The 27810-nt window shown below is 48.9% G+C and overlaps 14 protein-coding genes across 14 annotated transcripts; 4 read left to right on the top strand and 10 right to left on the bottom strand.

The window, feature by feature from the left end:
* Positions 1–86: 86 nt before the first annotated feature.
* Positions 87–977, top strand: AO090120000022 (alpha/beta fold hydrolase; the record flags this gene model as incomplete). The annotated part of the gene is made up of 1 exon (XM_001823742.1): positions 87–977. The coding sequence occupies one exon, from the start codon at positions 87–89 to the stop codon at positions 975–977; it is 891 nt and encodes a 296-aa protein (XP_001823794.1).
* Positions 978–2419: 1442 nt separating this feature from the next.
* Positions 2420–4124, bottom strand: AO090120000021 (uncharacterized protein; the record flags this gene model as incomplete). The annotated part of the gene is made up of 2 exons (XM_001823741.3): positions 2420–3703; positions 3771–4124. The coding sequence occupies 2 exons, from the start codon at positions 4122–4124 to the stop codon at positions 2420–2422; spliced, it is 1638 nt and encodes a 545-aa protein (XP_001823793.3).
* A 512-nt stretch (positions 4125–4636) lies between these two features.
* On the top strand, positions 4637–6761 carry AO090120000020 (Zn(II)2Cys6 transcription factor; the record flags this gene model as incomplete). Its single annotated transcript, XM_023237573.1, has 5 exons — positions 4637–4739; positions 4792–4956; positions 5018–6401; positions 6423–6523; positions 6751–6761. The coding sequence occupies 5 exons, from the start codon at positions 4637–4639 to the stop codon at positions 6759–6761; spliced, it is 1764 nt and encodes a 587-aa protein (XP_023092393.1).
* Positions 6762–7328: 567 nt separating this feature from the next.
* Positions 7329–8589, top strand: AO090120000019 (uncharacterized protein; the record flags this gene model as incomplete). The annotated part of the gene is made up of 4 exons (XM_023237572.1): positions 7329–7945; positions 8045–8391; positions 8503–8532; positions 8579–8589. 4 exons carry the CDS (start codon positions 7329–7331, stop codon positions 8587–8589), a joined length of 1005 nt encoding a protein of 334 aa, XP_023092392.1.
* A 509-nt stretch (positions 8590–9098) lies between these two features.
* On the bottom strand, positions 9099–9831 carry AO090120000018 (uncharacterized protein; the record flags this gene model as incomplete). The annotated part of the gene is made up of 2 exons (XM_001823738.3): positions 9099–9397; positions 9453–9831. The coding sequence occupies 2 exons, from the start codon at positions 9829–9831 to the stop codon at positions 9099–9101; spliced, it is 678 nt and encodes a 225-aa protein (XP_001823790.3).
* Positions 9832–11343: 1512 nt separating this feature from the next.
* Positions 11344–11910, bottom strand: AO090120000017 (uncharacterized protein; the record flags this gene model as incomplete). The annotated part of the gene is made up of 2 exons (XM_023237571.1): positions 11344–11542; positions 11744–11910. The coding sequence occupies 2 exons, from the start codon at positions 11908–11910 to the stop codon at positions 11344–11346; spliced, it is 366 nt and encodes a 121-aa protein (XP_023092391.1).
* A 997-nt stretch (positions 11911–12907) lies between these two features.
* Positions 12908–16159, top strand: AO090120000015 (DUF3433 domain-containing protein; the record flags this gene model as incomplete). Its single annotated transcript, XM_023237570.1, has 1 exon — positions 12908–16159. One exon carries the CDS (start codon positions 12908–12910, stop codon positions 16157–16159), a length of 3252 nt encoding a protein of 1083 aa, XP_023092390.1.
* A 505-nt stretch (positions 16160–16664) lies between these two features.
* On the bottom strand, positions 16665–18077 carry AO090120000014 (uncharacterized protein; the record flags this gene model as incomplete). Its single annotated transcript, XM_001823735.1, has 1 exon — positions 16665–18077. One exon carries the CDS (start codon positions 18075–18077, stop codon positions 16665–16667), a length of 1413 nt encoding a protein of 470 aa, XP_001823787.1.
* Positions 18078–18467: 390 nt separating this feature from the next.
* Positions 18468–19832, bottom strand: AO090120000013 (uncharacterized protein; the record flags this gene model as incomplete). Its single annotated transcript, XM_023237569.1, has 1 exon — positions 18468–19832. One exon carries the CDS (start codon positions 19830–19832, stop codon positions 18468–18470), a length of 1365 nt encoding a protein of 454 aa, XP_023092389.1.
* A 141-nt stretch (positions 19833–19973) lies between these two features.
* On the bottom strand, positions 19974–21235 carry AO090120000012 (uncharacterized protein; the record flags this gene model as incomplete). The annotated part of the gene is made up of 3 exons (XM_023237568.1): positions 19974–21016; positions 21105–21125; positions 21226–21235. The coding sequence occupies 3 exons, from the start codon at positions 21233–21235 to the stop codon at positions 19974–19976; spliced, it is 1074 nt and encodes a 357-aa protein (XP_023092388.1).
* A 151-nt stretch (positions 21236–21386) lies between these two features.
* On the bottom strand, positions 21387–22094 carry AO090120000011 (uncharacterized protein; the record flags this gene model as incomplete). Its single annotated transcript, XM_023237567.1, has 1 exon — positions 21387–22094. The coding sequence occupies one exon, from the start codon at positions 22092–22094 to the stop codon at positions 21387–21389; it is 708 nt and encodes a 235-aa protein (XP_023092387.1).
* Positions 22095–22237: 143 nt separating this feature from the next.
* On the bottom strand, positions 22238–22763 carry AO090120000010 (uncharacterized protein; the record flags this gene model as incomplete). The annotated part of the gene is made up of 2 exons (XM_023237566.1): positions 22238–22273; positions 22464–22763. The coding sequence occupies 2 exons, from the start codon at positions 22761–22763 to the stop codon at positions 22238–22240; spliced, it is 336 nt and encodes a 111-aa protein (XP_023092386.1).
* Positions 22764–23357: 594 nt separating this feature from the next.
* Positions 23358–24158, bottom strand: AO090120000009 (uncharacterized protein; the record flags this gene model as incomplete). Its single annotated transcript, XM_001823730.1, has 1 exon — positions 23358–24158. The coding sequence occupies one exon, from the start codon at positions 24156–24158 to the stop codon at positions 23358–23360; it is 801 nt and encodes a 266-aa protein (XP_001823782.1).
* Positions 24159–25249: 1091 nt separating this feature from the next.
* On the bottom strand, positions 25250–26908 carry AO090120000008 (M14 family metallopeptidase; the record flags this gene model as incomplete). The annotated part of the gene is made up of 2 exons (XM_001823729.1): positions 25250–26622; positions 26680–26908. The coding sequence occupies 2 exons, from the start codon at positions 26906–26908 to the stop codon at positions 25250–25252; spliced, it is 1602 nt and encodes a 533-aa protein (XP_001823781.1).
* Between the last annotated feature and the right edge of the window lie 902 nt (positions 26909–27810).

The raw sequence follows: 27810 nt of genomic DNA, 5'->3' as shown, positions 1-27810 counted from the left end.
ATATGGAGGGTTGATCACAGTGTAAATAGCCTGGAACAAGCATACTGAAAGACATTCACACAAGCAACAACTTGAATATTAATAAAATGGAGTCCATCTTCCTCAAGATATCGTCTGACGTATCACTCCACGCGCGTATCTCTCGACCTTCAACCGACAACCAAAAGCCACTTCTAGTTCTCCTCCACTACTGGGGCGGGTCTTCTTCGACATGGCACAAGCTCACATCGCCCGGCTCACCGACTTCCCTGGATACTACCTATCCGATTCTTGCGTTCGACCTTCGGGGCTGGGGTCAGTCAATGGGTCCATCTGAGGAACATGGAATGGCATATTCAATTACGGCAATGGCGTCCGACGTTGCACTCGCACTTGAGAAGTTGAATCAAGATGCTAGCACGAATCACCTTTTAAACCACGGTTTTATATTCGTGGGTCATTCTATGGGAGCGAAAGTAGCCCTGGCTACGCTATCTACCCTGAATGAGAATCTGCTTCGAGAATTGAAAGGCTTGGTTCTAGTAGCCCCCGCACCGCCAACAGCCCTCAGCCTCCCACCGGAGATGAAAGAACAACAAAAGGTTGCCTACGAGACAGAGGAGTCTGTAAGGTGGACCGTTAAGAACGTACTCGCAAACACTAAGAACTTAAGTGAAGACGATATCGAGTTGGTGGTCCATGACAGCTTGAGTGGGAGTAACCTTGCCAAAAAAGCTTGGCCTACGTATGGGATGGCGGAAGATGTTTCTGGGAGTGTAAGGAGGGCTCTGGGCATCATTGGTCATGCTGGTATTCGGGCGAGTGTTCTTGTTGGGGAGCTGGATGTTGTCGAGCCAAGAGAGCGAGTTGAGGCTGAGGTTTGCCGAATCCTTGAAGAAAGTGGGGTCAAAACTTCGTTGAAGGTTGTTGAGAGTGTGAAGCATTTGATTCCCTTGGAGTGCCCTCAGATGATCTATGAAGAGATTTCTCTTTATTGATTGATTTACCTTGACCTGGTTCTATGGGACTTGCTACTGTGCATACATAGACACTAGAAAGTTTACGTTAACCCACGCGGTAATTGGCAACCTTGTAAAAGGTCAACTGTATACGTACTCCCCGCTCTTGAGTTGCTACAGAACTTTATTTTAGATCCTCGATTGGAATAGACATAGGAATCCACTAAAGGAATAGTAAGCAACCAGGGAGTCCTACCACGAGTTGTTAGTTTTATGTTCCGCAGCCTAAGCATAGCCCTGTAACACACCGACATAAACACGCAGTCTTTAGTTGTTTTCACTTAGTATCACGTCGTATCCTCTTTGCCAATGTCGAAAATACCTTCGTGCAACTGTAACCAGAGGCATACATACAGGTCTTAATTGCGCAAGAACAAGCGAAGGGTATGTTTCCCCAACTGGTTATTCTAATTTCGGCGGGTAAATGTCTAGGACACTCCTGTTCACAGACCTAAGTCGTAATAAGAATGTACATGAGTAGAAGGAAAATATCCCGTCTGATCCTTGTCACATTTAAATAGTTCAACCTAGCCATAGAGTCTAGACTATCCATGTTACTCAGCACAGCATGTAGTGATCACGGAAGGTGAATAGCCTAGCCAAAATGGCGGTGACTTGGGAGTGTTAGCATCATGGGAGATGATGAGTGTTGTTTTTTTCGTTCGCTGTTATGGTCTTCTTGTCGGAGTAACTAAAGCTCATAGGGACTCTTGTTGGTGTGACCCGAAATACCTAACTGCTGTAACGGTGGCCGACGCAGTTGTGAGAGGGGATTGAAGCGGGAGTCGGCTTCTTATGGTCCGTTTCTTTGTTCTATATCTGAAAGGACCTTTTGTCAAACATAGGCTACAATCGGATCTACTTATGGCCCATTCACTGACTCGAAAAACATGGATCTATATCCATCAAGGCGTGAAGAAATCATGACAAGGCTCATCCCGTAGGACTCACGGAAATCAATGCACACAGATGGTCTCACCCGTTGCAAGTTTAGTCCGGCACTGTCAAACGTATAGCTATAGCAAACACAAACAGGAATATATTTCCTCTTGTCCTACCGGGGGCTTGTGGAGGACTTGAGAGTGCCGGCTTAGTACTAGCACTCAACGTACTAATCGGCAAATCGGAAGGGGGCAAACAAGCTGGACAACAGTGCCTACGTGGGGGTGTTGCAAGTGACACGGGAGAGAGCTACATACCCGCCAATATATCTTTTGGCTGAAGGAATATGTGGTTGCGGCCTTTCCGCTGGCCAAGGTACAGATTTACGGATGTCACGCCGATATGCTTTGGGCAATTTAGAAGTAAGAAATAAGTTAGCATATCATAAGGCCCATCAGATGCAATCTAGCTATTCATAAATAAAGTTGGTTTGAGAGATAGTAATCTCATGCTTCATCCGTCCTTAAGTGTACATGAACTCAGTGCCCCACAACAGCCGTCTTGCCTTGTATCCTCAACCTCTCCTGGATAATATCCCTTCGCTCTTTGCGCAGATTCCGAGCGTATCTCACTCCAAACCCATGTTTGAATACCTCCTTAATCTCCTCCAACGACAAACCAGACACCTCCGGATAGAAAAAGTATATCAAAACGTACCCAACACCACAGATGCCCGCATAGAACCCAAATGCTCCAGACGGGGTCATACTCTTCATCATGGACAAAAACGTACTGGATACAATGACATTGCTTCCCCAGCTAGAGCAGGTGATCCACATAGTGCCCATCGCGCGGACCTCCAGAGGGAAGAAATCCGTGCTCATCCATGCCGTGTTGCCGACCGAGACGCCATAGAAAAGCACGAACCAGATAATGAACACCAAGACGACAATCGCCGGAGGAGAGACACTGTTGCTCTTCAAATCGAGAGTATCTAGGTCGACTGGAATAAAGGAGAATGCTACCGCTATCGCAATAAGACCGACGGACATACCCCAGGCTGTGGATAAGAGCAGTCGGCGACGACCCATCTTGTCGATCACCATCATGTTGACCCAGGTCATGATGAAGTTGGTTCCAGCGACGACGATCCCTACTGCGGTGGGATTATCGAAGCCTACTAATGCAAATAGTGTTGAGGAGTAGTACATAAGCGTATTGAAACCCGAGAGTTGTGATATGACCATCAAGCCACATGCGCTGATCAATGCCCGGAGATTGCTGGGTACGGCATGAAGCTGCTTCATTTTGGTCCACCGCGTCGCGCCCTCGTTGATCTCCCGAGCTTCGTCACAGGCGGCGGATATCGAGGCTAAAACTGAAGCCAGCTGAACGTCGGATGGGTGCCCGTAGATTCTACGGAGCACGCCCCGGGCCTCCTCCTGGCGATGGTTGTATACCAAGTGGCGTGGGGACTCGGGGCAGAAAGGCATCAGAGCGGCCAGGATTAGGGCTGGCAATGCCCCGAGCCCTACCATGTACCGCCAGCCATGGTTGACATTGGCAAAGGCAGCTCCGATAGCATAGGAGGTTACCTGACCACCGGTGATTGACATGTTATTCAAGCCAATAAGTCGTCCACGGGCCTTCGCAGGTGCTACTTCAGCGATATACAAAGGCACCACCATGGCAGCTGACCCCACACCAAAGCCAACTACAACGCGACCCACGGCCATTTGAGCAATCGTGTATGCGGCGCCTTGAAGGACAGCTCCGATTGTAAACAACGCGCAACCGAAATAGATTGCTGCTTTGCGTCCCAACTATATTTTGCGAGGGAAACTGTTAGTTAATCGTTTCGATCACGAAGTGACATATAGATGTAGATACCTTATCCGCCGTCAATCCAGCCAAAATAGATCCGAAGAACGCCCCACCCGAGCAGAGGGACGTGATCAATTCCTTTTCGTTGCTGGTGAGCGTGCGGTTGTCTAACCCATCATGGATGTAGACAAGAACAGCACTGATAATCCCAGTATCGTAGCCAAACAACATTCCAGCAATCGAAGCGGTAAAGGCAACAAGCCATACGAACATACTAATTGGGAGGTCGTCGATGCCAGTTTCCGTGGTGAGACTCCCAGCGGCCACTTCGATGTGTGCATTTTCGGGTAGGCTCGCTTTTTTGGGATCATTCATTATGGACGTTGGAGATTGGGATTTTGCATCTTTGTCTTGGGCCATGGTGAGTTGCTATATCACAGGGCAATTGAACCAAAGCAAGCGACTGATTATGTTTCGAATTCACAGGCAATTGCAAGCCTGGAACAAGAGTTGCCTCTTCACGACGCACATGGTCCTTTTATAGACCTGATTATAATGTGGCCCAGCATGTATCTCTGTTGGTACATATCCAGAAGAGCCCATACAAACGCGTTATGGGTCTCCTTGGACGTATTAGCGGAATCCTGATTGGCTGGGACATACAGGATCACTCCGGCGGCCTTGAAAACGCGGGGAAAAGACAGGATGATTTAAATCGGTGGGCCCTCAATCGGAGAGAATGATTGGCCTTTTGCCTCGGCGCCAATTTGCCCGATAACCTTTCTTGAGGCAATTCTGCCCCGATAACCGTGTCCTCTCTCTGCTATCATTCGACTGCATGTAGTCTTCTACCCTTCGAATTACTCCCTGAAGCGAAAGGGGCAATTCACGTATGATGTACTGCATTTCCTCCTCCGACAGCCAATCGAAGAATGGCCTCGCCCGAACCCCCACGGCCGCCGCCAGTCTCCCCACAGGGTCGGGCAGTGCCCCTTCAACCCCCATGTATCAATTGCCGATCCAAGCATCTGCGATGTAAGTACTTGATCTAAAAGGCAAAAGGCTAGACCCAAGCTAATTTGCCTAGGTACGTATGAAACCGACCAATGTGAGCCCTGCAAGCGATACAACCGGACATGTGTACGGCGCAAACCTCGCAAGAATCCGATTCAATTTCGTCCTGGTAGCCGTGCAAAGTATGACCAGGCCTTTGCTCCAGACCAAGTCTGGGTAAAGCTGGGCCGTAGATCGGGTAAGTACGCTATCGGTCAAGCCGGACGAAAGAAAGCGATTAGCATCTGATAGGTCATTAGCCCCGCTGAGGTTTATCGACGAGACGGTGGACGTCATCTCGGGCTACTACTCGGCGAGTGATTCTGAAAATGAAGAGATTGACGGCGAGGACGTGTCGTTTCGGGCTGGGGCCGCCGTAGGAGCTCAATCGGAGCATGCGCGATTTCATGCCCTGGGTCCAAACAGCTCCACCAAGAGTGCTACTCAATGTGGGACACAAGGGCAGACACCCGCGTCAGAAATGACTACGCTGATAAGCTCAAATACGGCTGCGCTACATCGAGGTGCAAGCATAGTACCTACTGAGAGGCAGAGAGAGATACACAGACCCGTCGTCTTTGTTGGAAATACTGACATCCGCCTTCAAGCAATTCTCCTACGCTACTTCGCCGAGGTCATTGGCCCTCGCTTTGATTTGTGTGACAACGAGCGCCACTTCAGCCGTCTGGTGCCGCAACGGGCCCGTTCCTCGCCCACCCTGTTGAATGCCATACTTACTACATCAGCTCGCCATCTGACTCGCTTGCAGAGGTATCGCAACTCTGCCGGCGTAGTCGAGTGGCAGGGCCATCTATTGCCAAATTTGAGCGAGGAATCGGCCGTCTACTATCACAATGAATGCATTAAAGATCTTTTGCGACTCAGCATGGATCCAGAACAGATACACAATGAAGCTCTTCTGGCAGCGGCAATCATTCTTCGCACCGACGAAGAAATGGACGCTCCACTTCACGAAGGCGAGGAGGATACTGAAGTTTTCTTAGGCATGTTGAACATGTTTATTAACGCACAGGTCCCACTAGTAGCAACATTACCGCACAGCTCCCCTCCCGTATATCCTTCACAGGAGGAACTTTACGGCTCAGGGGTCCACCTGGTCCATGCACCACACCCACCAGATTCGCCCTCCCACCCGCTATCCTCTCCCACTCCACAGACGAACATCCTATGGCCATATACCATTCCTCACGTCCCAAGACCGGATGGCCTTCGCCAAGCCGCCTTCTGGGTCGCCCTGCGTCAAGAACTCTTTACCTCATTCATGAAACAACGCCCTCTCAACTTCCCCATGAACCACTGCGACGCATTCCGCAATCTATCCCCCGCCGAGGACGTCATCTGGGCAGACAGACTAGTCATCTTCTGCGCCGACCTTCTCGAATACTGCTACGGAAGCAGCTACATTCACAACGCGGATCAACCCTCACGTCGTCACCACGACCCGGCACGATGGCACAAGCTGCGGAATTACGAACGCGACTTGACACTGGCCCTGCCAAAATCATTTGAGCCCATGTGCTACCGAGAGCCTGATACCAGCTCCGGACAGGTCTTTCCAGAGATCTGGCATCTGGAGAGCTGTCACGTCACGGGGACTACACACCTCGAACTCGCTCGCATTCTGTTAGTTGCTTTCGATCAAAGTCGACCTAATTTAGGACCGGGGTCGGTTTCTAGTCAAAGGAAACTGGCCACTACGCTGAAGAATATTGTGCGCCGGCTGTGTGGGATTGCGATGTGCAATCGTCAGTCCCCGCCAGCTTTTATTGAAGCTTTAATGGGTATCACATTATGTGGGGAGTATTTCAATGATCGTGGGGAGCAGGAAGCCCTGCTAGGGGTTTTGAGAACCATGCGTCAGGAACATGCCTTTCCAACGGGGAAGGTAGAAAAGATGTTGCTGGAAGCATGGGGATGGGATTGAATGAAGTACTCCTGTCTCTGACAATATCACCTTCTCGAACGTAAATAGCTATAATATAAAATGTTGAATCTCCAATGTTTCGTTATTCGTCTAGAGCGTACCGCATTCGTGCTATTCCTGCATTATTCACACAGATATTGAGCTTGTCTGCAGTGGGACGGACCCATGTGTCGCCTGAAGTACTTGTTCGCTTCTCGTCATGCAACTTAGCTCCTAACAAAAGAACAGATATCAATAGAATCAAGCCCAACATTGATCTGTTCATGTAGGTGTTGCTTGTCAAAGGTTATCAGGAAGATGCACTTCGAGAAATTTGTCTATCGATCTTTTACTATTTCTGTTGAAATCCGCGCCTGCCTGGTGTTGAGCCTCGTGCTGAGCCTCAATCGTCCCCAAACCTGCAGAATTAGCCTTGAGAGAGACTTGTATCCATGACCTGTACAATATACTCAGCAGCTTGACCCACCATTCAAATACATAAAAACCCGTATTTCGACGTATTATCTGCTCACACGTATCAGCGGGGTAATGAGGGCTAATATACCTTTCTTTCCAACCTGTCGTTCTTTGGTGATAATACTTGAGTCTCTTTCGATCTATACAGTCAAGAGTCACGCTCGCATGGCATGAATAGACGTCAAAACACTAAGCAAAAAGCCCGAGAATACCCTTCCAATCAACATGAAATCAAAACACTCGAAGCGATAGCGACGGCCTTTCTCATCCTCGATAGTCTGGCTTTAAAAACACTCAAATACAAGGGCGACGCCGAAGACGCAGAAAAGTTTGAGAAACTTACCAAGGACTATGTTGATCGTATCGAGAATGATCCTCTCCGAAACCTGAGGTTCGCACTGCGAGTCAGTCGGTTCGTGAGTGATCTCGAGTTGAGCGATCTGTTGGATCTGATATCTAGACCCGTGCGCACTACGTACTACTGGGACGCGATATACCTTCGAGTGAACGCCTGTTACGAGGCCAAGGATGAAGAAGACAGCCGCTACTTCACCGATGATCCCCCATCAGACGAGGAGTATGCCAAGAAAGAGCTGCGTGCTATAGTGGAGGAGGTGCAGAAGCTAGACCGGCATGTCAGAGATGCGGATGACAAGAGATATGCCGGGGAAAAGATTCTCCAACTCAAAGCCATGCTTGGTAAACTTGATGGCGCCCTTGCGATTGCTTGTGAATATTTGGGAGATGAGCACAAGCCTCTCGCCAACTGGGATACCACTGATCAGCAGTAGGTCCATTATCCCTTTCACAGAACGCTTCCACTAAGAACAGGACAGGATAACCTCGGCCAAATCTCCAGATACTCCATTGACTGCTAGTCCACCAGCCACGGCTTCTATTCATGTAAAAACAAAATCTATATTTGCTTTCTCGTCCCGGTTTTCTGCGTGGTTGCTTCTATTCCTGCTTGTGTAGCTTCATTCAACGCAGAAGCCATCCCCGGGAAAGCGACGGATTCTGATTTCTACCAACTCACAACATCTACTACTATCCAACTCCTTGGAATCAGTACCTCGATCTGGTCGATAATCAACGACCTTCGTCCGAAACGCGATCTTCTGATCAAATGTTGGACATATGCCGGCATAAGTATTTGCTTTACCATTGTTGCGGTTCCTCTTTATTTAACTGTGCCGGTATCCTGGAGTGGGCTCTTAACTTTCATTGGATCCTGTATGCAGTCACTATTGCAATTGGAGCTCATGCTTGGTGTATCCCGTTATAAAAGCCACACGGATTGATCCAGACTCTCGTGGAAAAGCAGGCTTCCCTTAATAACTTCAGGTGTCGGCTTCATGTCCAGGAAGGTAATCAGTAAGCTGGGTTCTACCATATGAATATCACACTATGGGCTAATTAGGTTATGCATAAGAAGGGTCTCCAGCACCAATCTCACATCATTCATCAGGTGAATGCATTTTATTCGTATCATAGCTATAGCCCGTGCATTCTCGACTCATGATGCGCTTTCTCTTCCACTCGACTATCTATCTCCCCGAAGATCTTCGTCTGTGGTGAGAGGATTGGGACTCTATGGGATATGGGTGTTTAGACGTGGATGAAATGACAATTTGTACCTTTCTGAATAGAATAATTCAGAATGTCTTTTTTTTTTTTTTTTTTTTGTTAGGACTTTGAATGCTCTCTGCACCTTTTGGCATACTATCAATCCGGTATGTATGTACCTTGTTGGTATATTTCAGTCACGTTCATAATAACAGTCATCTTCCATCCCTTCGACCCGAATATAAAGTCCAATAAAGTAACCAAAATGGCCATAACTTGCATTCCATAAAGTCGTCTATTTTAATTCTATCAAACATAATCTCTATTACCAGAATAGATAATCGCTCGAATCCCAATCCGAATATTTATATCCATTAGATCCTGTTGCCCTGCTCATCAAACTCAATCTTCTTACCCGAGATCAGACTCTCCTGCAGAGCAGCTCCGATCCGGACAGCAGCGACAGCCCCCTCCAGCTGGACAGGCAACTCCGTGTTATCGAGACAGGCAGCGGTGAACTCATTCGCCTCCGTGATGAAAGCCTCCCGGAATCGTCCATAGAAGTGTGGGGGGATCTCGCGACGGATACCGGTCGGCTCGTAGATGTTGACCAGGTTAGAGATGGGCTGGGTGTTGACGGCCAGCTTGCCCTTTGTACCGATGATCTCGGTGCCTTTGTTCTTGTTAGCAACTTTCGGTCTCTGTATAGCATGATATGAGGAACGTACTGTCTTCCTGTCCAGCAGCCATCATACGGCTACAGTACAGCTGGGCAATCTTTCCACCGTAGAACTCGACAATACCGAGTGCGTTATCACGGTCATTGTACTTTCTCAATTCCGGGGAGACGGCAGTGATACCGATAGCAGTGACGGACTTGACCACGGAGTCCTGGCCGTAGAACCACAGCGCAAGGTCAATATCGTGGATGGAGCAGTCGACGAAGATACCACCGGAGAATTGGGCGTATTCGACGAAGAAACCCGAGGGGTCGAGCTTGTCGCAGGTCTGGGAGCGGAAGACGCTGGGGGTGCCGATCAGGCCGTCGTTCATCTTGTTGAAGGCGTCACGGTAGGAGGCGTCGAAGCGGCGGGAGAAACCGCACATGACTTTTTGGTTGGGGAATTGCTTAATGGATTCATTTTTGGCGTCGACGACGGATTGGGACTGTTATTCCATGATAATTAGAGTCTTGTTCTTTTTCTTCTCTTTTTCTTTAGGGAGATAGGTGAAAGGAGTGAAGACATACCTCGTCAACATTGATACTCAATGGCTTTTCGCACAGAACGTGCAATCCACGACGGATGGCCTTGATGGCCTGCTCGGCGTGTACGCTGGTAGCCGATGCAATCACAACGGCTTGTAGACCATTGGCCTGCTCCTTTTCAAGCATCTCATCGTAGTCGAGGTAAGTGCGGGCACCACCAAGGTTGTCCTTGGCCCAGTCCAGCTCATGCTGCACGGGAGAAGAAGCGGCGATGACTTCGGCGCGGGGAGTGAGGGCATAGAAGTGGTGGGCGTGCCGAGCACCCATGCGGCCGAGGCCAGCGATGGCGACTTTGAGGGTAGCAGGGGCCATTGTGTATGTGGGATTGTGAAGGAGAATTGATTGATGATTTTCGATCCGTTGGAGGGCACCATGGCCCCTTTATGTTGTTGAACCTCCGTTGGAGGCGGGGTATATAACCATTCATGGTGGGATGTGTGTTCCCCATAGTTGTTGTTTGGCGGAGTTCCAGCTCATAATGGATGTTTAGTCTGGGGAGCTGTGGAGTGAGGGGATGTTGTGAATCGGGTAATTTTGCGGCGAGCGTTCTCCGCAATTTCGGTCCTTGATTGCCGCAAAATATTTGATCAGCAGGCAATCGGCGAAAGACTTCTGTTCTAATCCAATAAGGTAAATAATCTCCGGCCCGCCCTCGATCGGCCAGCCCTAAAAGGCCATTTACCCCGCGGGTTATGAGATCATTCTCGACGAGATGCGACAATAAATTTCCCTTGTGATGCGAGGACTCCCATCGGATAAAGCAATAAGAAGTCAGAAGCGGGTCGCGTTGGTCGTGTGAGTCGGAGTGGAACAAATACGATCTCAATTGATCTCGATTGAGGTGATTGCGCCCGAGATTGTTCCGCGCTTACGAGACGGACTATATGCTTGGGAATTGTCGCAAGGTTGAATCGCAAGGTCCTTTTTTCACTACCAACTTTGTATACATACAGAAGCAACGCCAGAATCAAATCTTTTTCAACGCGACTCTGTCATCGCAACATTGGCCAAAACCTCTTCCCTACAGCCCTAAGCCAGGGCAATCACAGTCGTTCCCGCGAATCCCCCAATCACCGTCCCACGGGTGCTCAACTGTTTCAAGTCGCCGGTTTTCATCACCACCTAAACAAGTCCGCTCGCCATCGCGATCGCCTCGTCGTACTTGAGGTTGTCGCAACACCGTCCCCAAAGATTTCCTACAGCCCGGGCAAGACTAAATTGGCTGTAGATGGACCCCCCGGAAGCGAGAGCAGAGTGTGAATAAATTTCAATACAAATACCAGAGCGAGTGCTGGATACATGTAACGAATATAGCGCAGATTCTTGGTGGAGTGTTCTTTCGCTTCTTCCCTCTATTGTGGTCGCGGTCGAACGGGCGGGTATGCGCATTTCTCGAGAAAGCGGAAGGGAGCCTGCACGGTGATGGGGAATAACTGCCATATGGCGTGGAAACATTGGCGCATGGCCACGATCTTCGGAAAGAAATTGCCAAAATGGGGTCCGTAGTATCCTGCAATCAGCGCGGGGAGAAAGGACCCGGGCGCATTTGGTCTGATTTCGTGACGGCCATGGAGGAGCTTAGGGACCAGGTTGTGAAGATGCTCGATCACAAAGTACAAGGGGCGAGCAACCCAAATCCCAGGACTGAAATGCCGTGCCCAACAGCATTAGACTGTGATTATCGCATAATTTCAGCATATATTTTGTTATCTGTGGGAGATGACTGTTGAAACACAAACGGTCTTTACTTACAGGATCACTACTGCCCAGGAATGGATGCGATGGCTTTCCAGCAGCCAAATCGTGTACACCGGACCCAGGTCTGTCAAAAAAGAGAACATTTGCCAGTACGACGCGGAAAGAGAGTCGCCGGCCGATGGCAAGAAGCAGGTGATCAATGGCCCGATCAATTTGTTCATGACAGTCACTGTATACAGGTTCTGTGCTTCTCAGCACCTCCCCGTAGTACAGCTTGAAGTTACATCGAACAATCGAGGTGTCAGATATCGATAACTGTAGGTTGATGCTATTGTGTTAACATCAGGGGAGAATCCGGGAGATATATATTTCTCTCTTTCATACTTTGTAAAGAGGAGTACAGATTCGTGATGTCAATGCAGTGGAAGTTGGTCAAGTGGTAAATTAGCGCTTGTGCGTGACACATATTCTGAGGTTAAAAGTAATGTACTTGAAGGTCTGTACAGAAGTAACCTAGGTTCTTCATTCAGGCGAAGTACTGAAAGTGCTCTGGTTGATTCCACTCACGTGGCTGGCAGAAAGTTGAGGCGGTGGAGGAGATGACGAACGCGTACTAAGTATAGCCGCCCGTGGGTCTTTTTATCACGTGGATCCCCATCGGCACAGGAATCCGCCGTCGTTCGTTAAACCTTAAAAAACATTTCCAACCTCTCGACGGGGCGAGATTAAATCCCCCACACGGTGAGACATTGATTGATACCAGAGATTGGGTAATGGTCCCTACGGTTTCTGACTGGATCAGATGCCATGTCTCATAAAACTGGTGTTTCCTGATTAACCCAATGCCTCTGCTCTTTTTTCATTTCGTCGGGAGTAGCGGAACCACCCCACAATTAGGGGACAGAGCTAAGAGGAGGTGCCCTTAATACCCGCCCACGATAGATCTATTCGGAACCAGAAAGGTCGCCGTGTGCGATGTGGTGGAGAAATGGATCGAACGCGGAGAGGTCGGTGACAGGTTGGCGCCCCAGGACGCTACGGCCGACTTACCTGCTTTTCCTGGCCTTGGTCATGGGCTTGATGCTGCTGGCTCTCGAGCTGCTTCGACAGTACAGTGACGCCAGAGGTGGCCTTGTGTTCTACGATGACACAGACGATGTACCAAACCATGTCGCTTTTGCGTACAATTTTGTGCCAACAATCCTCGGCTTGTGCTTAATGACCCTCTGGTCTTTTACGGTCTACGATGTCTTCCGCTTGGAACCCTACTTTCAACTATCCAAAGAGCAGGTCTTTCCTGCTGACGTGCTTTCCGCTAATTATATCTTTGGACCTTTTATATCAACACCTATTTCATCGGCGAGAAGAAAACATTGGGTAGTGCTGGGCGTGTCTATCATTAATATTCTAGTACAGCTAATGCTGCCCGCTACACTGAGCGCCTTGCTGGACGTTGATAGCGTCCCAATGTCTTCTGACGCGACCTTGAGAGGCTGGCCGGAACTGGTGGCGGTCGGAGAGCAAGCCGAATGGATATCTTCGCAACGGAACATGAGTCTTTATTCTCTTACAAGGGGAGATACTGGTGAGACACCGTCGCGTCTCTCACACTTTGCCATCCCACCAGTTGAACTTCCCTCTGATGATGATGCACTCTTCACGGCTTTATGGAAACTTAATCATACAGTGTACTGGGCCGACCTTACATGCTCCGATTTGCCAATCAGTAACTCACTCACGGCGAATGTCACTGAGATCGTCGGGGAGACACCTGCTGATTATTCCAACTACTCTACCTTAACCTGTGCGCTTCGTGACCTGCGCTTGACATCATATTCAGACTCTTCCCAAAACTGCGCCTTAAATGCGAACTACAGTGGTATCTTCGACCTGACAGCTACTCCTGTACAGGCCCGACGCTGGGAGCTTGACACAATCCCGTGTGCCCCATTTGATCTATATGGATTCCTCCTCGACATTGACACAACTAATACCGGTCGCTTAGTTGGACAGACGCCCAAGGCTCAGTTCTTCTCTTGTGACATGCAGTATTATACGGCCAAGGCGGAGGTTTCCATGAAGGCCAATGGCTCGGTAGTCGCAATTGTAGTCGATAAAGGCTCCATGTCTGCTCTCGATAGTTCGCAATTGGATATAGCTGGATTTAAAGCATATCTCAAAAGAGGCATCTGCCCTACAGGAAATGTTTGCCCCTCTGGCAATGGAACGTTAACAAATTATTCCCTTGACCGATGTGGCCTAGGAATAGAAGCCCATAAGTCCCCGTGCTCTACCTCCGCGCAGTACTCACAGGTCCCCATCTCCGGGGACGAGTTCATATCTAAAATTCGTATGGATATGAAGCTTGGTTTTGCACGTCTGCTGAGCCGTCTCTTCAACACAAATGCTGCGTATACTCCTATTCAAGGGGTTGGAACAACTGACCAAGTGGCTGTCCTGGTCATTACCTTCCCTGCCATTGCATCAGAGGTAATTCTTCTTCTCGGGACAGCCACATGTATCTTGCTTGCTCTTTTCTACCAGTCGCGCGAGAACATACTCAAGTCTGACCCGGGATCGATCGCAGCCATGTGCAGCATCGTGGCGCACCTATTTAACCCTACTGGTGTTCAGGCGTTTGGCGAGTACACTGACAAATTAACCGCACGACAACTCAACCGCAAGCTGCGTGCATGGCGCTGCTACTGGTATGATGAGCCATCGGGTCGAAAACTGGGGTTTCTTCCCGGAGAAGCCCCGCCAAGAACACTACGTGAGAAAGTGCTCTACAGCAAACCAGCGAGTAGGAAAGCATCACGTCAAGATGCCAGGCTCCATTTTTTATCCAAACCCATATTTGTCGCTGAACTTCTTGGCTTGCTAGCGGTCATCTGTTTCATGACAGTGATGTTCATTCTGTGTTCAAAAGATAGCCGACTTCGACGCCTTTCAGATTCTGCATCAGATCGATTGTCTGTTGCTTTGGGAATCCTACCGTCACTTATGGCGTCTATGATGCGAGCTTTGTTCAACTCCATCTACGTGAACATTAGTATCCTGGAGCCGTGGATTCACCTCCAAAAAGGGGGAGTTGATGCGAAAAATTCCTTGCTGCTAAATCTGTCCTCCCAAAGTCCGATTACCGTGTTTTTCCGGTCTATACGCTCCCGCTCCTTCGTACTAAGTCTGGTCGCATTGTGCTGTATCATTAACACCGGTCTTCCAGCCGTTCTGGGTGCGCTATTTACCCAAAGCCGCACGCGAGCAGCCTGGCCTACCCAGGCTGTCGAGTTACGCTACGACTATTCCACCATCCTCAATTCCAGCACCGTCCCCACATTCTTCCAAAACGGTCCTATTGAATCGACCCTGTTGAATTCAGTGTCGTTGCTTCCGTGGACAGCACCGGATTACTCATTTGTCCCATTGTCTGTCCATACAAATAATATGGAACATAAGTATGAAGCTGTGACGTTGGGTATCGGGGCTGACCTGAACTGCCATCAAGTCCCGCTTACTCAAGACCTCTCGAAGGATGAGAATATCCCCTACCTCACTGGTAGAGATACCGAGGGCATGGATGGTACACCATCCGTCAATAAAAGTTCAAGCGAGCCATATTCAATCCAGCTACTGGCACCGAGTGGAGTGACCAATAATGGCACGCTGACCGTTCTTGCAATCAATTCCGTAGGCTCCAACACAGACTCACCCACACTCGCCTTGCACTGCCAACCGATTCCTAAAATCCAGAATTTCACAATTTCATTCGATCCAAGTGGGATACTACAGTATTACTACCCAATCGGCAGCACAATCACGAGCGGAAATCTGGTCGACAACGTGACATCAAACCTGGCAAACTACCACGAACACTTCATCGCCTCGATCCAAGACATAGGAAACGGCACCATCACAGACGGACCTAAACTATTCCCTTCCGACTGGCCCAGTTCCCTAATTAAGCTAGTCTACCAGAACGTGAACCCGGAACTAACAACCATCGATGCCCAAGGGCTCACCGATGCCACGAAACGAGTCTACCAATGGCTCTTCGCAGCATACTTCACCCTCCAGAAAGACATGTATCTCCAACCCCTCCCAAAACCAATAACAGACAACGATGCCCAAATCCTGCGACCCACATGGAGCATCGTCTGCTCCCTTTCATCCTTCATCGTCGCCCTGATCATGGTCTCATCCATGGCCATCGCCCTTGTCCTCGTGTTCATCACTCGATACGGCAAGTTCAAGGGTCCCCGGATCCCGCAGTCACTTGGCTCCGTCCTTGTTTGGCTCACCGATAGTCCCATTCTGCCTAGTTTCTATGGTACCTATGACTGGACTAATGACGCTCGTCGGGATTACCTGGTCGGACTGGATAAGAAGTACGTTTTCAGGATGATCACTACGCCAGCCGGAGAACAGAAATGGGTCATTGAAGAGGACAAGTGTGAGAAGGTTGGGTGACTGCTTGTACATATGACTTGATGTAGAATTTGTAAATATTGTATAAAGATATCATGGGAACTGTACATAAGTACCTGTTAATACACTATCTTGATCATGAAACATATCAAATGATCATTTCTTGCCGGATGATATCTCAGCCCCATGTTGTGTATGATGGTTTACAAGGATGAACCCTCTTGGAGTATTATGCAACGTGACTTATATAGAACGAGGACTATGTCCACCACTTCACGTCACGCACTACATTCACACAGTCCAGATTCAAATTCCTGCTTTTGAAGCAGATGCTCTGTCATTCAGCAAAAGGGCCGGTCTCTACAAGCAGAGAAAGTCCGCATATGGTACGTAAAATCAAATCCAGATTCGGGTATAGCCAAACAAAACTTATCAAACATCACTGATATTGATTACGAAAACGTATCCAAAGCCACCAAAACCCCCAACCGCAAACTCCCACTACACCGTGACCCATCCCACCATACCCCCGTAAACCAAACAACCCTCACTCCCCCTTGACTATCCTCTCAACAACAGACTCCGTATATTTCCACAACAAAGCCGAATAATCCGAAACAAGCGTCAAACCCGTCCAATACGTGCCCCTCCGACCCTGCAAATCATAAAACCTGCTATAAAACCCATCCTTTATATCATCCACACCCACCATCAACGTCGTGGGGTTATGGTTTCCAAAAGCCGCCATCTCCCAATCTTTCCTGATATCGAAGGTGCCCGCCGTCCCCATGCGATCTAAGTCCCCGATAATGAGTTCCTGGGCTTGCGTGTCCGTAAAGTTCATGTCTCCGATGAGTTTACTCGCGAGGTAGTTATTAGGACCCATATCCTGGAGAGCCCACTGAAAGGGGGCGACAGGGAGATTACCCGGTTTTTCATCCGGGTCGACGTTGTGGACGTTTATATTGTTAGGGATTCCCGTGTTCTTGAGAACGGCGACGTAGTATGTTTTCCAGAAGAGTTTGGATGAGAGGGATATTTCTTCCGGAGAGAGATCGAAACCTTTTAGATTCTCGGGAATGGGGGGGAAGGTGATGAGGAGGTTCTTGGCCTTGATGAGTATTTTCTTGCCCGAGGTGTCTTGGGTGATTATTTTAATCTCGGTGTCAGACCGCGTGGCTTTCGTGGCTTTGCTGTTGTAGACCACGTCTGTTCCTAGTTCCTCGCTGGCTTTGCGGTAGAGTTCGTACGTTCCGTTGTTTGGCGTGATATATCCTCCTTGTAGGAAGATGTCGATATGTGAGATACCGAATAGTTGGATAACATATAGCGTTGGGCTGGCGAGCATGTCCCCTAATGCATTGGCGAACGTGTATATCACGTTTAGGGCGCCTTCGAACTTGTATTTCTCGACGAACTTGCTAAACGGCCAGAGGAGCTCTTCTGGTACCGGATCCGGAAGGTTGTAGATGCCGTCTTTGAGGTAGTCGAATTTCTGGATAGCAGTACGGTATACGAGGAGGGCGGCGACGGTGTCTAAGACGCCAGAGGGATGAGAGACCTCGTGCCCGGTTTTGAAGTTAACGTATTTATTGATGAGCGAACCCGGGGTGACCGGTTTATATTGTACGCCGAGTCGATTGAAGAAATTCCTCGAGATATTGTAGTTGAAGACGCCTTGCACACCGTAATCGACGTGGCCACCGTTTTCGACGTATAGGGTTTCTGTATGCCCGCCGAGACGATCGTTGCGTTCGATGACTACTATACTTTGATTCATGTCTTTTAGACGGATCGCTGCGTAGGTGCCTGTTGCACCTCCGCCGAGAATGCACACATCGCGTGTTATTGTGTCTCGCGGAGAGAAGTCTTCTTCTGAGGGTTGTTGGGCGTTTACAAGGGCTATTGTGAGAAGTATAGCGTATAGGAGGCGCCAGGGGGCGCACAGCGAGAGGGACATTGTGGATAGTTCAAGTACAACTGGGCGGAAGGCTCCAAAAAAGGTGGCCTGTGTAGGGGAATGATGGATCCTTTTATATGGAAAGTAAACACACGTGTCGGTTCATTTCAGAACTGAGGGCACCAATAGCTAAATTCCGACCAGCCCTACTGCGCAGCAGGAACCAATGCTGCGAAGGAGTAAGCATGACCACCCATGGTACCAAAGTCACAGCTGTCATTCCAGTTGTACATGCCAGGGATACCTTGTTCGTGGAATCTTAATATTTGTGCCACATATCGACGAAAATGCCATCTGCACCAATAGTTACCGCGGCAGCCATGCTCGGGTGGAACAGGAAAAAAGGTGCTAGTAAATGGATGTCCAGTATGTACGATCGATTGCTCCGAATCAGTGCTCAATGTAAACATAATTTTTTCTAACCAGCTCCATCCATTCGTCCAAAGGGATAGCCGCTTCTCCGAAAGGCACGCAGCCCACTGGAATATCCTGCATAATTGACTCCCGCCCGGGAATGTGGAGAAAGTCATGGCTCCTATCACAAACGGTGAACGGAAGGGCGCCATCGCAAAGTTTCCGATGACATTTCTCGTCAATCTGGAAGTCGATGCAATCCTTAGACCACAGCATGTCTCCCAAATATGACCAAGAATTCCCGCAGTCTCCATTATAGTGGATAATTGCCGTGTCGGAGGTGTTGAATGACAGCATTGCCAAACTTGCGAGCATATTTCTACTATCCTCTAATGGTAGAAACACATTTAATAAACTAAAATAAGCGTATCTGTCATTGTCTTGGTCATCGTCAGACAGTATTTTAAGAGCCTGTTTCACGATCTCTCGAGTGATTTGTTTCACTCGTAGCACGTCTCCCTGTGTCTGGTAGTACCGCGCTAGATAAAGCTTTGGCGGAAGGAGTGCGTCGCTCCCAGGCGCTCCGTCAGGAATCAAGGTCTCTATCTTTTCGAGGTACGAGGACGCAGCCTCTGTGTCATCCCCCGACGTCCGTGCCTTGTGGAGATAGAGAGGACCGAGTTTGCTAACCAACAATGGTAGAATGGTATATAAATGGGATTGGGGAACTTCGGTCAAAACGTTCTCCCACTCGGCAATCGCCTTGGATTCACGATCGCGCAGTGAGTATATTGCTGTAGCATAATGATATCGGACGTTAACTAATGTGGCACGGTCCTGGCGCTCTAGAAGGAGATTGATTGCAAGTTCGTATGTCTCTTCGAGCATATCGAAGTGCTTTGTTCGTAGTGCTGCTTGCAGGAAAATCTGGTGGAACCGGTCAGCGTTCCAGAGCTCGATTACCATCTCGGCCAATCCCTGTGAGATGTGTGCCGAATTCTTGACTCCTTTCAAAGATACTATAATATCTTGCCACCGACCCTCAGTAGCGAGAGAACTCAGAACCATTGTCACCCGGCCATAGTTCGTAGGGTCAAGTTCCATTGCCATTTTGCAGTAGGCAATGGCTGTGCTCGGACATTTGTCTTCCCAGTGAAGTAGCCCAAACATGTATAGGAGCTTGGCAAACCTGATGCGCTGGACAGGATCCCGTTGCCACTGGCTGTCGGACGCAAGGCGTGCTTGAATAGCAGCGGCTAGGATCTTAATTCCCTCTTTCGTCCCGACTAATTTGGCTAGCAGATATGAAGCTCGCCAGTCTTGTGGATTAAACATTAAGGCTTGACGAGCTCTAGTCTCTGCGAGCCTGGGGAGCCCAAGCACTTCCAGGAGGTTGCCCATTTGAACGTGCCACAAAGAATTCTTTGTTTTGACATCCAGCACCGTTTGACACCAATTCTCAACGCTCTCTATTTCTTCGACCGAATAAACATAGGTAGGGTCATTCACTTCGTGGGTAACAACACCCTTGCGACGCTCAATCTAAGGCTCGGCTAGTATTTCGAGCTGATTCAAGAGAGCGCTACTTACCTTATTTACGAAGCCTGCAATGAAGAGGAACGCGTCCTTTGTGAATGATTCTGAATGCGCCTCTTGCAGGAAATGCACTGCCATTCTCTCTGCAGCAGGTCTCATTAGGTCTTCATCAGACTCTGCTTCTGAGGCCACACTCGCCACCCAAGCCCGTGTTGCCGTGTCGGTAATCTCGGAGGTAACAGCAGAGTCTCCAAACCATCTGAGGATGGTATTAACACTGTCATTACTGTAAAGCCAATAACGTCGAATCTTATATCGAAGATTAGGATCATCAACAGACTCAGCACAATGTAGCAAGATATCGATTGAACTGCCCTCAGTAAACAATTTTGCCAAGAGTACACCCACTGCGCTTTTGCAAGCGATATCTGCCAGCGCTAGATCAACAGTTGACAAATGATTTATGAGGTATTTTCGTGCGTAAGTAAGGAGTCGTGTTCGTTTTCGATCAGTCTTTTCTGTCAAGACGTCTAAACAGGTCAAGGCCATCTTTGTCTCGCCCGTATGCGGTTCATCCTTGTTGATACGTCTACCCTTGGGCTTTGACAGTTGCGCGAGGTAGGCGTCAAACTTCAGCTTGGTGTAAACCTCTGAGGGGCACACCGTGAGAAGGAAGTGTTTGACCATGGCAACTTCTGCGGCTTGTACTGCCTCTTTGCTATACGAATCCTCCAAGTCGTGGGTGGTCTTTTTCAGCGGAATGTAACGTTCAATCTCAGAAGATCGGAAATCGACCTTGCCGTTCCTATCCACTTCGAACAGTGGATATTTTATCTTAAATTTCTGCTCAAGGGGCAGCAACGATGTCTCTCCATTTCGTATATATAGAGCTGCTAACATCTGCTTTGGTGTGAGGAGATCCTTGCCGTAAACAATCCACCGTATAATCTCATTTATTTCCAAGAGTTCTTTTTCAGAGCGGCTTTCATTCATCTTTTTATTTCCTCGGTTATCTGTTGCGAGCGTTCCTTGCTTGCATCGTCCAGGGCCTGTTTAATGTCCGTTTTGTATTCCAGGGAGCTGATATGGTCGAGGGTTTTGTCTATCTTGAAGTAGTCGCCCTGAGTTTCTGCACACAATCTGGCCCGAATATTGTCCCTGAGCTCCGGTATTCCCAAGCGGGTGCGATCGTTCAAAGCTAGCATCTTATCCATCCGGTTCTCTATAAACTTCTCAACATCCGATCTGTTATTCGTACTGATAGACATGCAGTCAAAGCGAATGTTCCCAATTTTGCTTAACTGCTCAAAGCAGCTGGGGTCACCGGTTACAAGGACGCGAATGTCGCGACCAGGTATGGGTATGGAAGCTCTCTGCAAAAACCTGACCATGCCCTGTCCGACAGTGTCACCCAGCCCATCAATGACAATATAAAAAGTGATGTTCAAGTTGGCGCAGATCCCTGTTACCAAGGATCAGGTGCTTTGAGATCTCTGCCGGGTCGATCTCTCCGTAGTGTTCACAGATTTGAGCGACGGACTTGAGATAGATCCTCTCAGACTGACTGAACTGCCAAACGAGTGACTTTGCAACCGTCTCAAGGTTGGTTGCATTTCTTAGCTCATCGCGAGAATTCCCTTCCAGAAAATAATAACCCGTGGTGATCCTACGGTCGGAGCTCTTTGTGGTTTTCCTCTGATTGAGATGCTTGATGATAGTGGATGTGAGGACGCTCTTTCCAGTTCCTTCACCACCCGCAATAGCCAGGATAGGTCGACTGGACTGTCCCTTCTCCCATGTAACATATGTGTGATCGCTAAAAATCCATTCACCAGTGCCCCTTATACGCTGCCCGAGATAGTTGCGATAGATCGTCTGCCAGAAAGCTTCTGGCTCCCCGCTGTCTTGATTTGTTTTGGTCTCATCAAACGCCAGCGCCTTCAAGACGACCTGCTCCCTGGACTTCTTGTCCTTTTCCTTCTTCTGATCAGCTCTGTCCTCTGCGAACGAATCCACAAGACCCTGCATGAGAGCTCGATTCGCCTTCGAGTTGGTTGCAGCGTCTGAAGCAAGAGCAAAAGTCTGCGCAACCACCAGGCGATTCTCTTTATCTACGAGGCTCTCCATCCTGGCCAACAAATCAGTTACCCCATTATCTTGAAGAAACAGTATTTTAGCTCCCGCAAGCAACTTTCTTTTCTTTGAACGGAGTTTGACAGTGCGATCGCAAATTTCAACGAAGAGGAGCAAGTGCTGGCACGCGACTTTACTCAATTTCGTGTCCATACCCCCATGGACGTGGTACTCTAAGCGGCCAAGATATTCGGTGCATTTCTCCAGTAAGCCAGCTAATTCTTCAAAAATGCCTTGATAACCCTGCCATGCTTGGATCACAAAGTTGAGCGCATTGAAACATAGCTCTGAGGGACCAAACGCCTTCCCGACCGTTAGCTCGTATTCGTCCTGACCACCGACTAAACCAAAAAAAAGTCATACCTGTGACGCAGCCCCTGCCGCTATACTGCTCACTGTTTGGATGAACAGTAAAGTTTTGTTGAATGAGTCTTTGATGTCCTTGACCTTCCAAGAAGACACCTTGTCTTTCTTCTGGGCCGCGTCAAGGTGCGACAGCACGTCGTTTACACCGAGCGGTCTGATATTGCGCTGGTCCCCATCGGCTAGCGCCAACACCCGACTCTGAACACGACTCCATATTTCCGACAGCTCATTGTTGGTAGCAGGGTCGAGTCCCTGCGGTACAAAACGCGATGACTCTTCGAGAACTGTTCTGACCATGTTTGCTTGTTCGCCCGATGGCAGATCCTCAAGCTGCAGGTGTCAAAATCCCAGAGGCGAAGCGGGGAATACCTCTGGATCATCACTCCAGTCGCCGATTTCTTAGACCCTTTGAAAGTGGGACACCCTGTGGGATTATACGTTTGGACGTGTAGACAACTGACGTGTTAGAGGCTCACTAACTACCCGATCCAGGGAGGTTCGGGAGTTAAATCGCGAGATATCTGCAGATCGTTCAGCTAAGTGGCGCCCGAGGAGCCGCTGAGGATAGTTATTGGCGTAGACATTGTGGCTAAGGAGGATGATTCCAAGGTGACGGCTTCGAGATCCAATCGGCTGGGAAATGAAAGGCGACGATCGCTCCTTCCGCTCCGCTAATCGGTCGCTGGACCCTGCTATCTGACATCACTTGCAGGTGGATCGATTGATGTTCATCAGTATACGGTGTAGTACGGAGTACTCAAGGCTCTTCTTATTAAACGGTCTAAGGCGATGGTTCAAATTGTTTGTTGGTTTTGCTCCTGTCGATTATCACGTGGTCCGTACACTATCATTTCACCAGGATGAATTTTCTACTTCTAGACAGTATAAGATTCACCGACAGGCGTTTGAAACAACCCGTAGTCGTGACCATGCTTCTTCAACATGCTCTGGAACCTCCACATGAGGAATGAACCTCTTTCCCCTTGGCCCATACCCATTTTCATCATCCCTCAGTCTGGGGACTTCCCCCACTATCAACTCTAAAAATCGATCCAGTGGCCACCATGCGTTTCCCAGTGGTAGAGTTTGATATTTTAACCCCGAACCTTCGGTTCTCTGCATGTGTGGGACTATTATCGGACAGCTTATGAAAGAGGGAGACGACAGGCTGTCCTCGTACGCCTTCTGGAATGAGGCTTTTGTTCGCAGCATCATCGTAGGATCTTGAATTATGATACATGTCTTGAGGTTGTGGAATCCTGCTGCATCAAGTATCTTCCGACTCAGCGAGGCATTTAGGCCACAATTGGTCGATTTATCTTCAACCAAGATCATACAACCTCCATCCGTGATGGCAGATCGGTCAAAGAATGTATCCAGGATCCTCTCCAAGACACGAGCTTCGGGTAAACCGTGGATGTCTTGTGCAATCTGCGAAAAGCGAGGGTGTTGTGCAACAGCTTCATACATGAAATGGGTGGAGTGGCCCACGCCACCACATAGAACCAAACATTTGCTTAAGGACGGTCGGTCTTGGAGTACCTGGAACAGATGTTCGGCTTGATAAAGAATTGCCGACGCGCAGATGACGATACAGTCCACCGATGGAGATGAGGATAGGTCTTGGATCCGTCGATCGCCGAGATATTCGGCCACAAGGTTCATATCTTCGGCGCTTGCTTCGGAAGACATTCTTCTTGTACTGAGTAACGTTCTTTTGATGCAGGTTTCTATCTTGTTCAGTATCTCTTTTCGTCTATTTTTTTCTCGTCTCGTTGTTTATCGGTTTGTCTCTGTCTGCAATTGGGAGACCTCAAATGATTATGCAGCATTATATTGACGGTGATAATCCGGCGGGGCGGCTTTCCATTTATAGCCAGTGGGTTTGAACTCCACCGGAAGGAATTCCTCGTTTGGGTAAGCACGTGCCGCGCAGGTGATTCCCTCTGCCCCAATTTCTCTCAATCGACTTGTTGCTGGCCTCGTCGATTAGGTGTGAATGGCTCAAAAAGGTAATGTAGATGTCAGGTTCGATCTGTGGAATAAAGGGAAACTCAATATGTTATATATTGGCGTTTTTGGTAAGCATTCATTGATATATATTTAAGAACAATGAGTCTACTAGCCATCATATGAAGTTCTGTGCCGCTATCTAGTTTATAGTTCCAATTCAGCAGCACCGATCTTGCTTGTTACTACGGTAGATGAACTAATATATCTGGACTTAGAATTGATACGTGTTGAACATGCTATGCACTCAGCTGAATCATTAGAAACATTCTATATAACCCTTATCTACTAAAGAAATAGTACATACGACCATAGGGTGTGGAGAACAGGGCTTCCCGTCCGCTCAGCCGTACTTAAGCCACACGCCGGGAGGTTAGTAGTTGGGTGGGTGACCACCAGCGAATCCCTCCTGTTGTATGTTTTGCTTTTTTTTTGTGCCTTGAAACATATTACCAAACAGTGCTTGGTGCGTGAGTATATAAGTTACCTTTCTCTTGTAGAGGAGCAGGGTATCCCGGTTTTTGCAAATTTAGGCCAAGTTTGGTACCATGGTTTTCATATAACAATCCTGATGGCTTGGACTTTCTACCTGGTAGAAACTTCTTATTCCAAATATTTCAAACTTAGTTTAAGGCCTCATGAAGTGTATTATAGCTAGCCACCAAGCATGAAGCATCACAGTTTCCTTGTCGTTGCTTTTTCAAAGATATACACTGTTCGTTTCGCTCCTTATTGTCCTCACCATGTATACACATTCAACGCAGGAAACATATCTAAGACGTTATCCTGAAGATTGGGTACTCATCTGACTCCTCCACTGGCACAATATTGAACGAGACGTAGGAGTCAATGTTCTCCGGCTCCAGCGCCACCATCGCCAGCGCCGCATTCTTCTGTCTTGTGCTCACGCGAAAGCTACCCGCCGGTAGCCTTACCTCGCGCTCACTGGTCTCCGTCGTCACTGTCACGCGAATCACGCCCTCATAATAGGAGGTGTCCACCTCGGCGGATGTGATAGTTAGCGCCTCGACCGTCCCCTCAAACGGCTTGTCCAGCGTCTCTACTTCCAAACCAGACACCTTAAGCCGCTCGGCGAGGTCGGCCCAAGCCACTGGTATCAGGTAGGCCTCAGGGCGGGAGCGAGTGAGGTTAGCGAAGGAGGGTGTCGTTGATGCGAAGCGTACAGGAGGGTATACTATGCTACCATTCTTAACGTCGACCATAGCGAAGGGGCGGATCTCAGTCTTGCTGTAATCAGTGACGATAACATCGTCGTCCGATGCTATGAACTCTTTGATGCCGTCCTCGACGGTCTGGAGAACCTCATCAGCATTATCGGCAGCAGTCTGGACAATACTGCCCAGCATGGTCAGACCGGCGGCAGTGCGTCGCTGGAACTCCTGGTCAGCGATTGCAATGCCGCGCATCTCAAGAAGGAAGACGACAGCCTGGGTTAATCCCATAGCATTGCGACCAATCTTGCCGTCAGTTCCCGCCTCGGCGAAGTCGGCGACGAAGTTGGAACCCGAAGCAGCAGAAGAGCCGGTAACGTATGGCTCGGCGCGCATACCGGCGGCATTCATATCTTCGGCAATATTCTTAGCAAAGAGCTCCTCGGAGAGTTTGCGGATACCCTCATTGATATTGAGGTTCTTGGCGGCCGAGTACAGGCCGTCGCAGCCGTGGACATACTGCCCGTCGCCAAAACGCGACCCAGCAAAGTACTCGTGCATATCGACTATAACATGAGGATTGAATTCGTTCATGAGCTGTTTTATATCACGCGTCTGCTGGCGAGCAAGCTTGATATGGTCGCGGTTAGGGTCATAGTTGGTCGCTAGAGTGCGCTGGAAGTAGAAAACGCCATCGGGATTATACCTCGGCAGAACGACCAGCTCTAGCTTGTCAAGAATGGAGGCAGCCCACTCCTGGTCGCCGTCGAACTTGCCCAGGAGGGCCTGTGTGGCCTCGTCGCCAGCGGGTTCGTTACCATGAACGGCGCCCTGGATCCACACGCGCACTTTAGAGACGGAGTGACCAGCGGAGAGGTGGGCGTAGGGGAAAGAGCGGCCCTCTTCCGAGGTGAAGTTAGCGGTGCGATAGGTCATGTAATCGTTGCGTTCGGCCAGTTGCTCGAGGAATGCCTCTAATTAGGTGTTAGTCTCAATCACCCAGTGCGCCTGCTCAATGGTACTCTACTCACCCATGTCATCTTGAGAAGACGGCCCTTGAGTGCCGTTAGGGAAGCCAGGAAGCCGGACATTGGGCGTCAAAAAGGCTGGGGACAGGAGTTCAATATCATTGACGTTCTCGAAGGCACCGGCAACTATTTCAGTGTCCTTTATGAGAGGAACGTGGTTGTATCCATACATAACAGCACTCGCCATAGAGGCAAGGCCTAAGAAGAGACCTGTAGAGGCAGCGGTTCTCATCTTGAAGTGGAATTCTTTTTAGAGACCCTTTTCATGAGGACAAGACTGAAATGCTTCGGAGCAGGTCTTTCATCAATTATGTACTCCCCCGCGCCGGCGTTGGCCGTCGCAAACCAATTTGAGCGTCCGTCGGCAGTCAATGTTAAACTCCACTTCTTTCCTTTCGTATCCCCTCATTTCTTGGTTTCCCCGCTGTCTTTCTTCCTAAGTACCTGGATAGTCCCTGTGCCAAGAGCGGCGGTGGAAACTCGACTTTGCCGATGGCCAGTCACAATCATACAATCGGCTTATCACCTCCAAGCCAAGCTCCGACCTCTCCAGTTACAACTTACATTTTCCGTTAGATACCGCGATTCCTTAGACCAAACTAGGGCCTGTTGATAACGAGCTCTCTAAGTGACGCAACTAGCAGCTATGGACGGGTGTTATCATTGTTGTTGAAATCCTCACTCAGAAATGTCATTCACGAGGTAACTGCACTCGGCGAGCTTACCTCATTTCTCCGACGATATACAGTGGACGCCAGTGATTTGAGCTCAGTACTTCCTCCGGTACTGCTGAGAAGCTAACATATGGCTCAACATTTTATCGCCTGTTCCGCTTGTGGGAATTCCTCATCTCCAACTGCTTGTTACTATCAAGGGACGTCAATGAGATCCTAGCCTGGGTAATGACTAACAATTGCACCTGGATAGTTACAGATCTTCTCAAAATGTCGTTCACGACGGTAAACCTTTTGCGAAAAGAGTATTTCCAGTTGCTGTACAGTCCACTGAGCAAGTTCACGAATTTTTAATAATAAATATAGCTATACTGGGCCACTATGTGTTTTCCAAGCCAGTTGTAATGGACAATATACTCATGGCTTAACGTAGACCACCCATTAGAGATTGTAGTAATAA

The sequence above is a fragment of the Aspergillus oryzae genome, chromosome 5 (assembly GCF_000184455.2).
Source record: "Aspergillus oryzae RIB40 DNA, chromosome 5".
In the NCBI taxonomy this organism is placed as follows: Eukaryota; Fungi; Ascomycota; class Eurotiomycetes; order Eurotiales; family Aspergillaceae; genus Aspergillus; species Aspergillus oryzae.
This window is presented reverse-complemented; position numbering and strand designations above follow the sequence as displayed.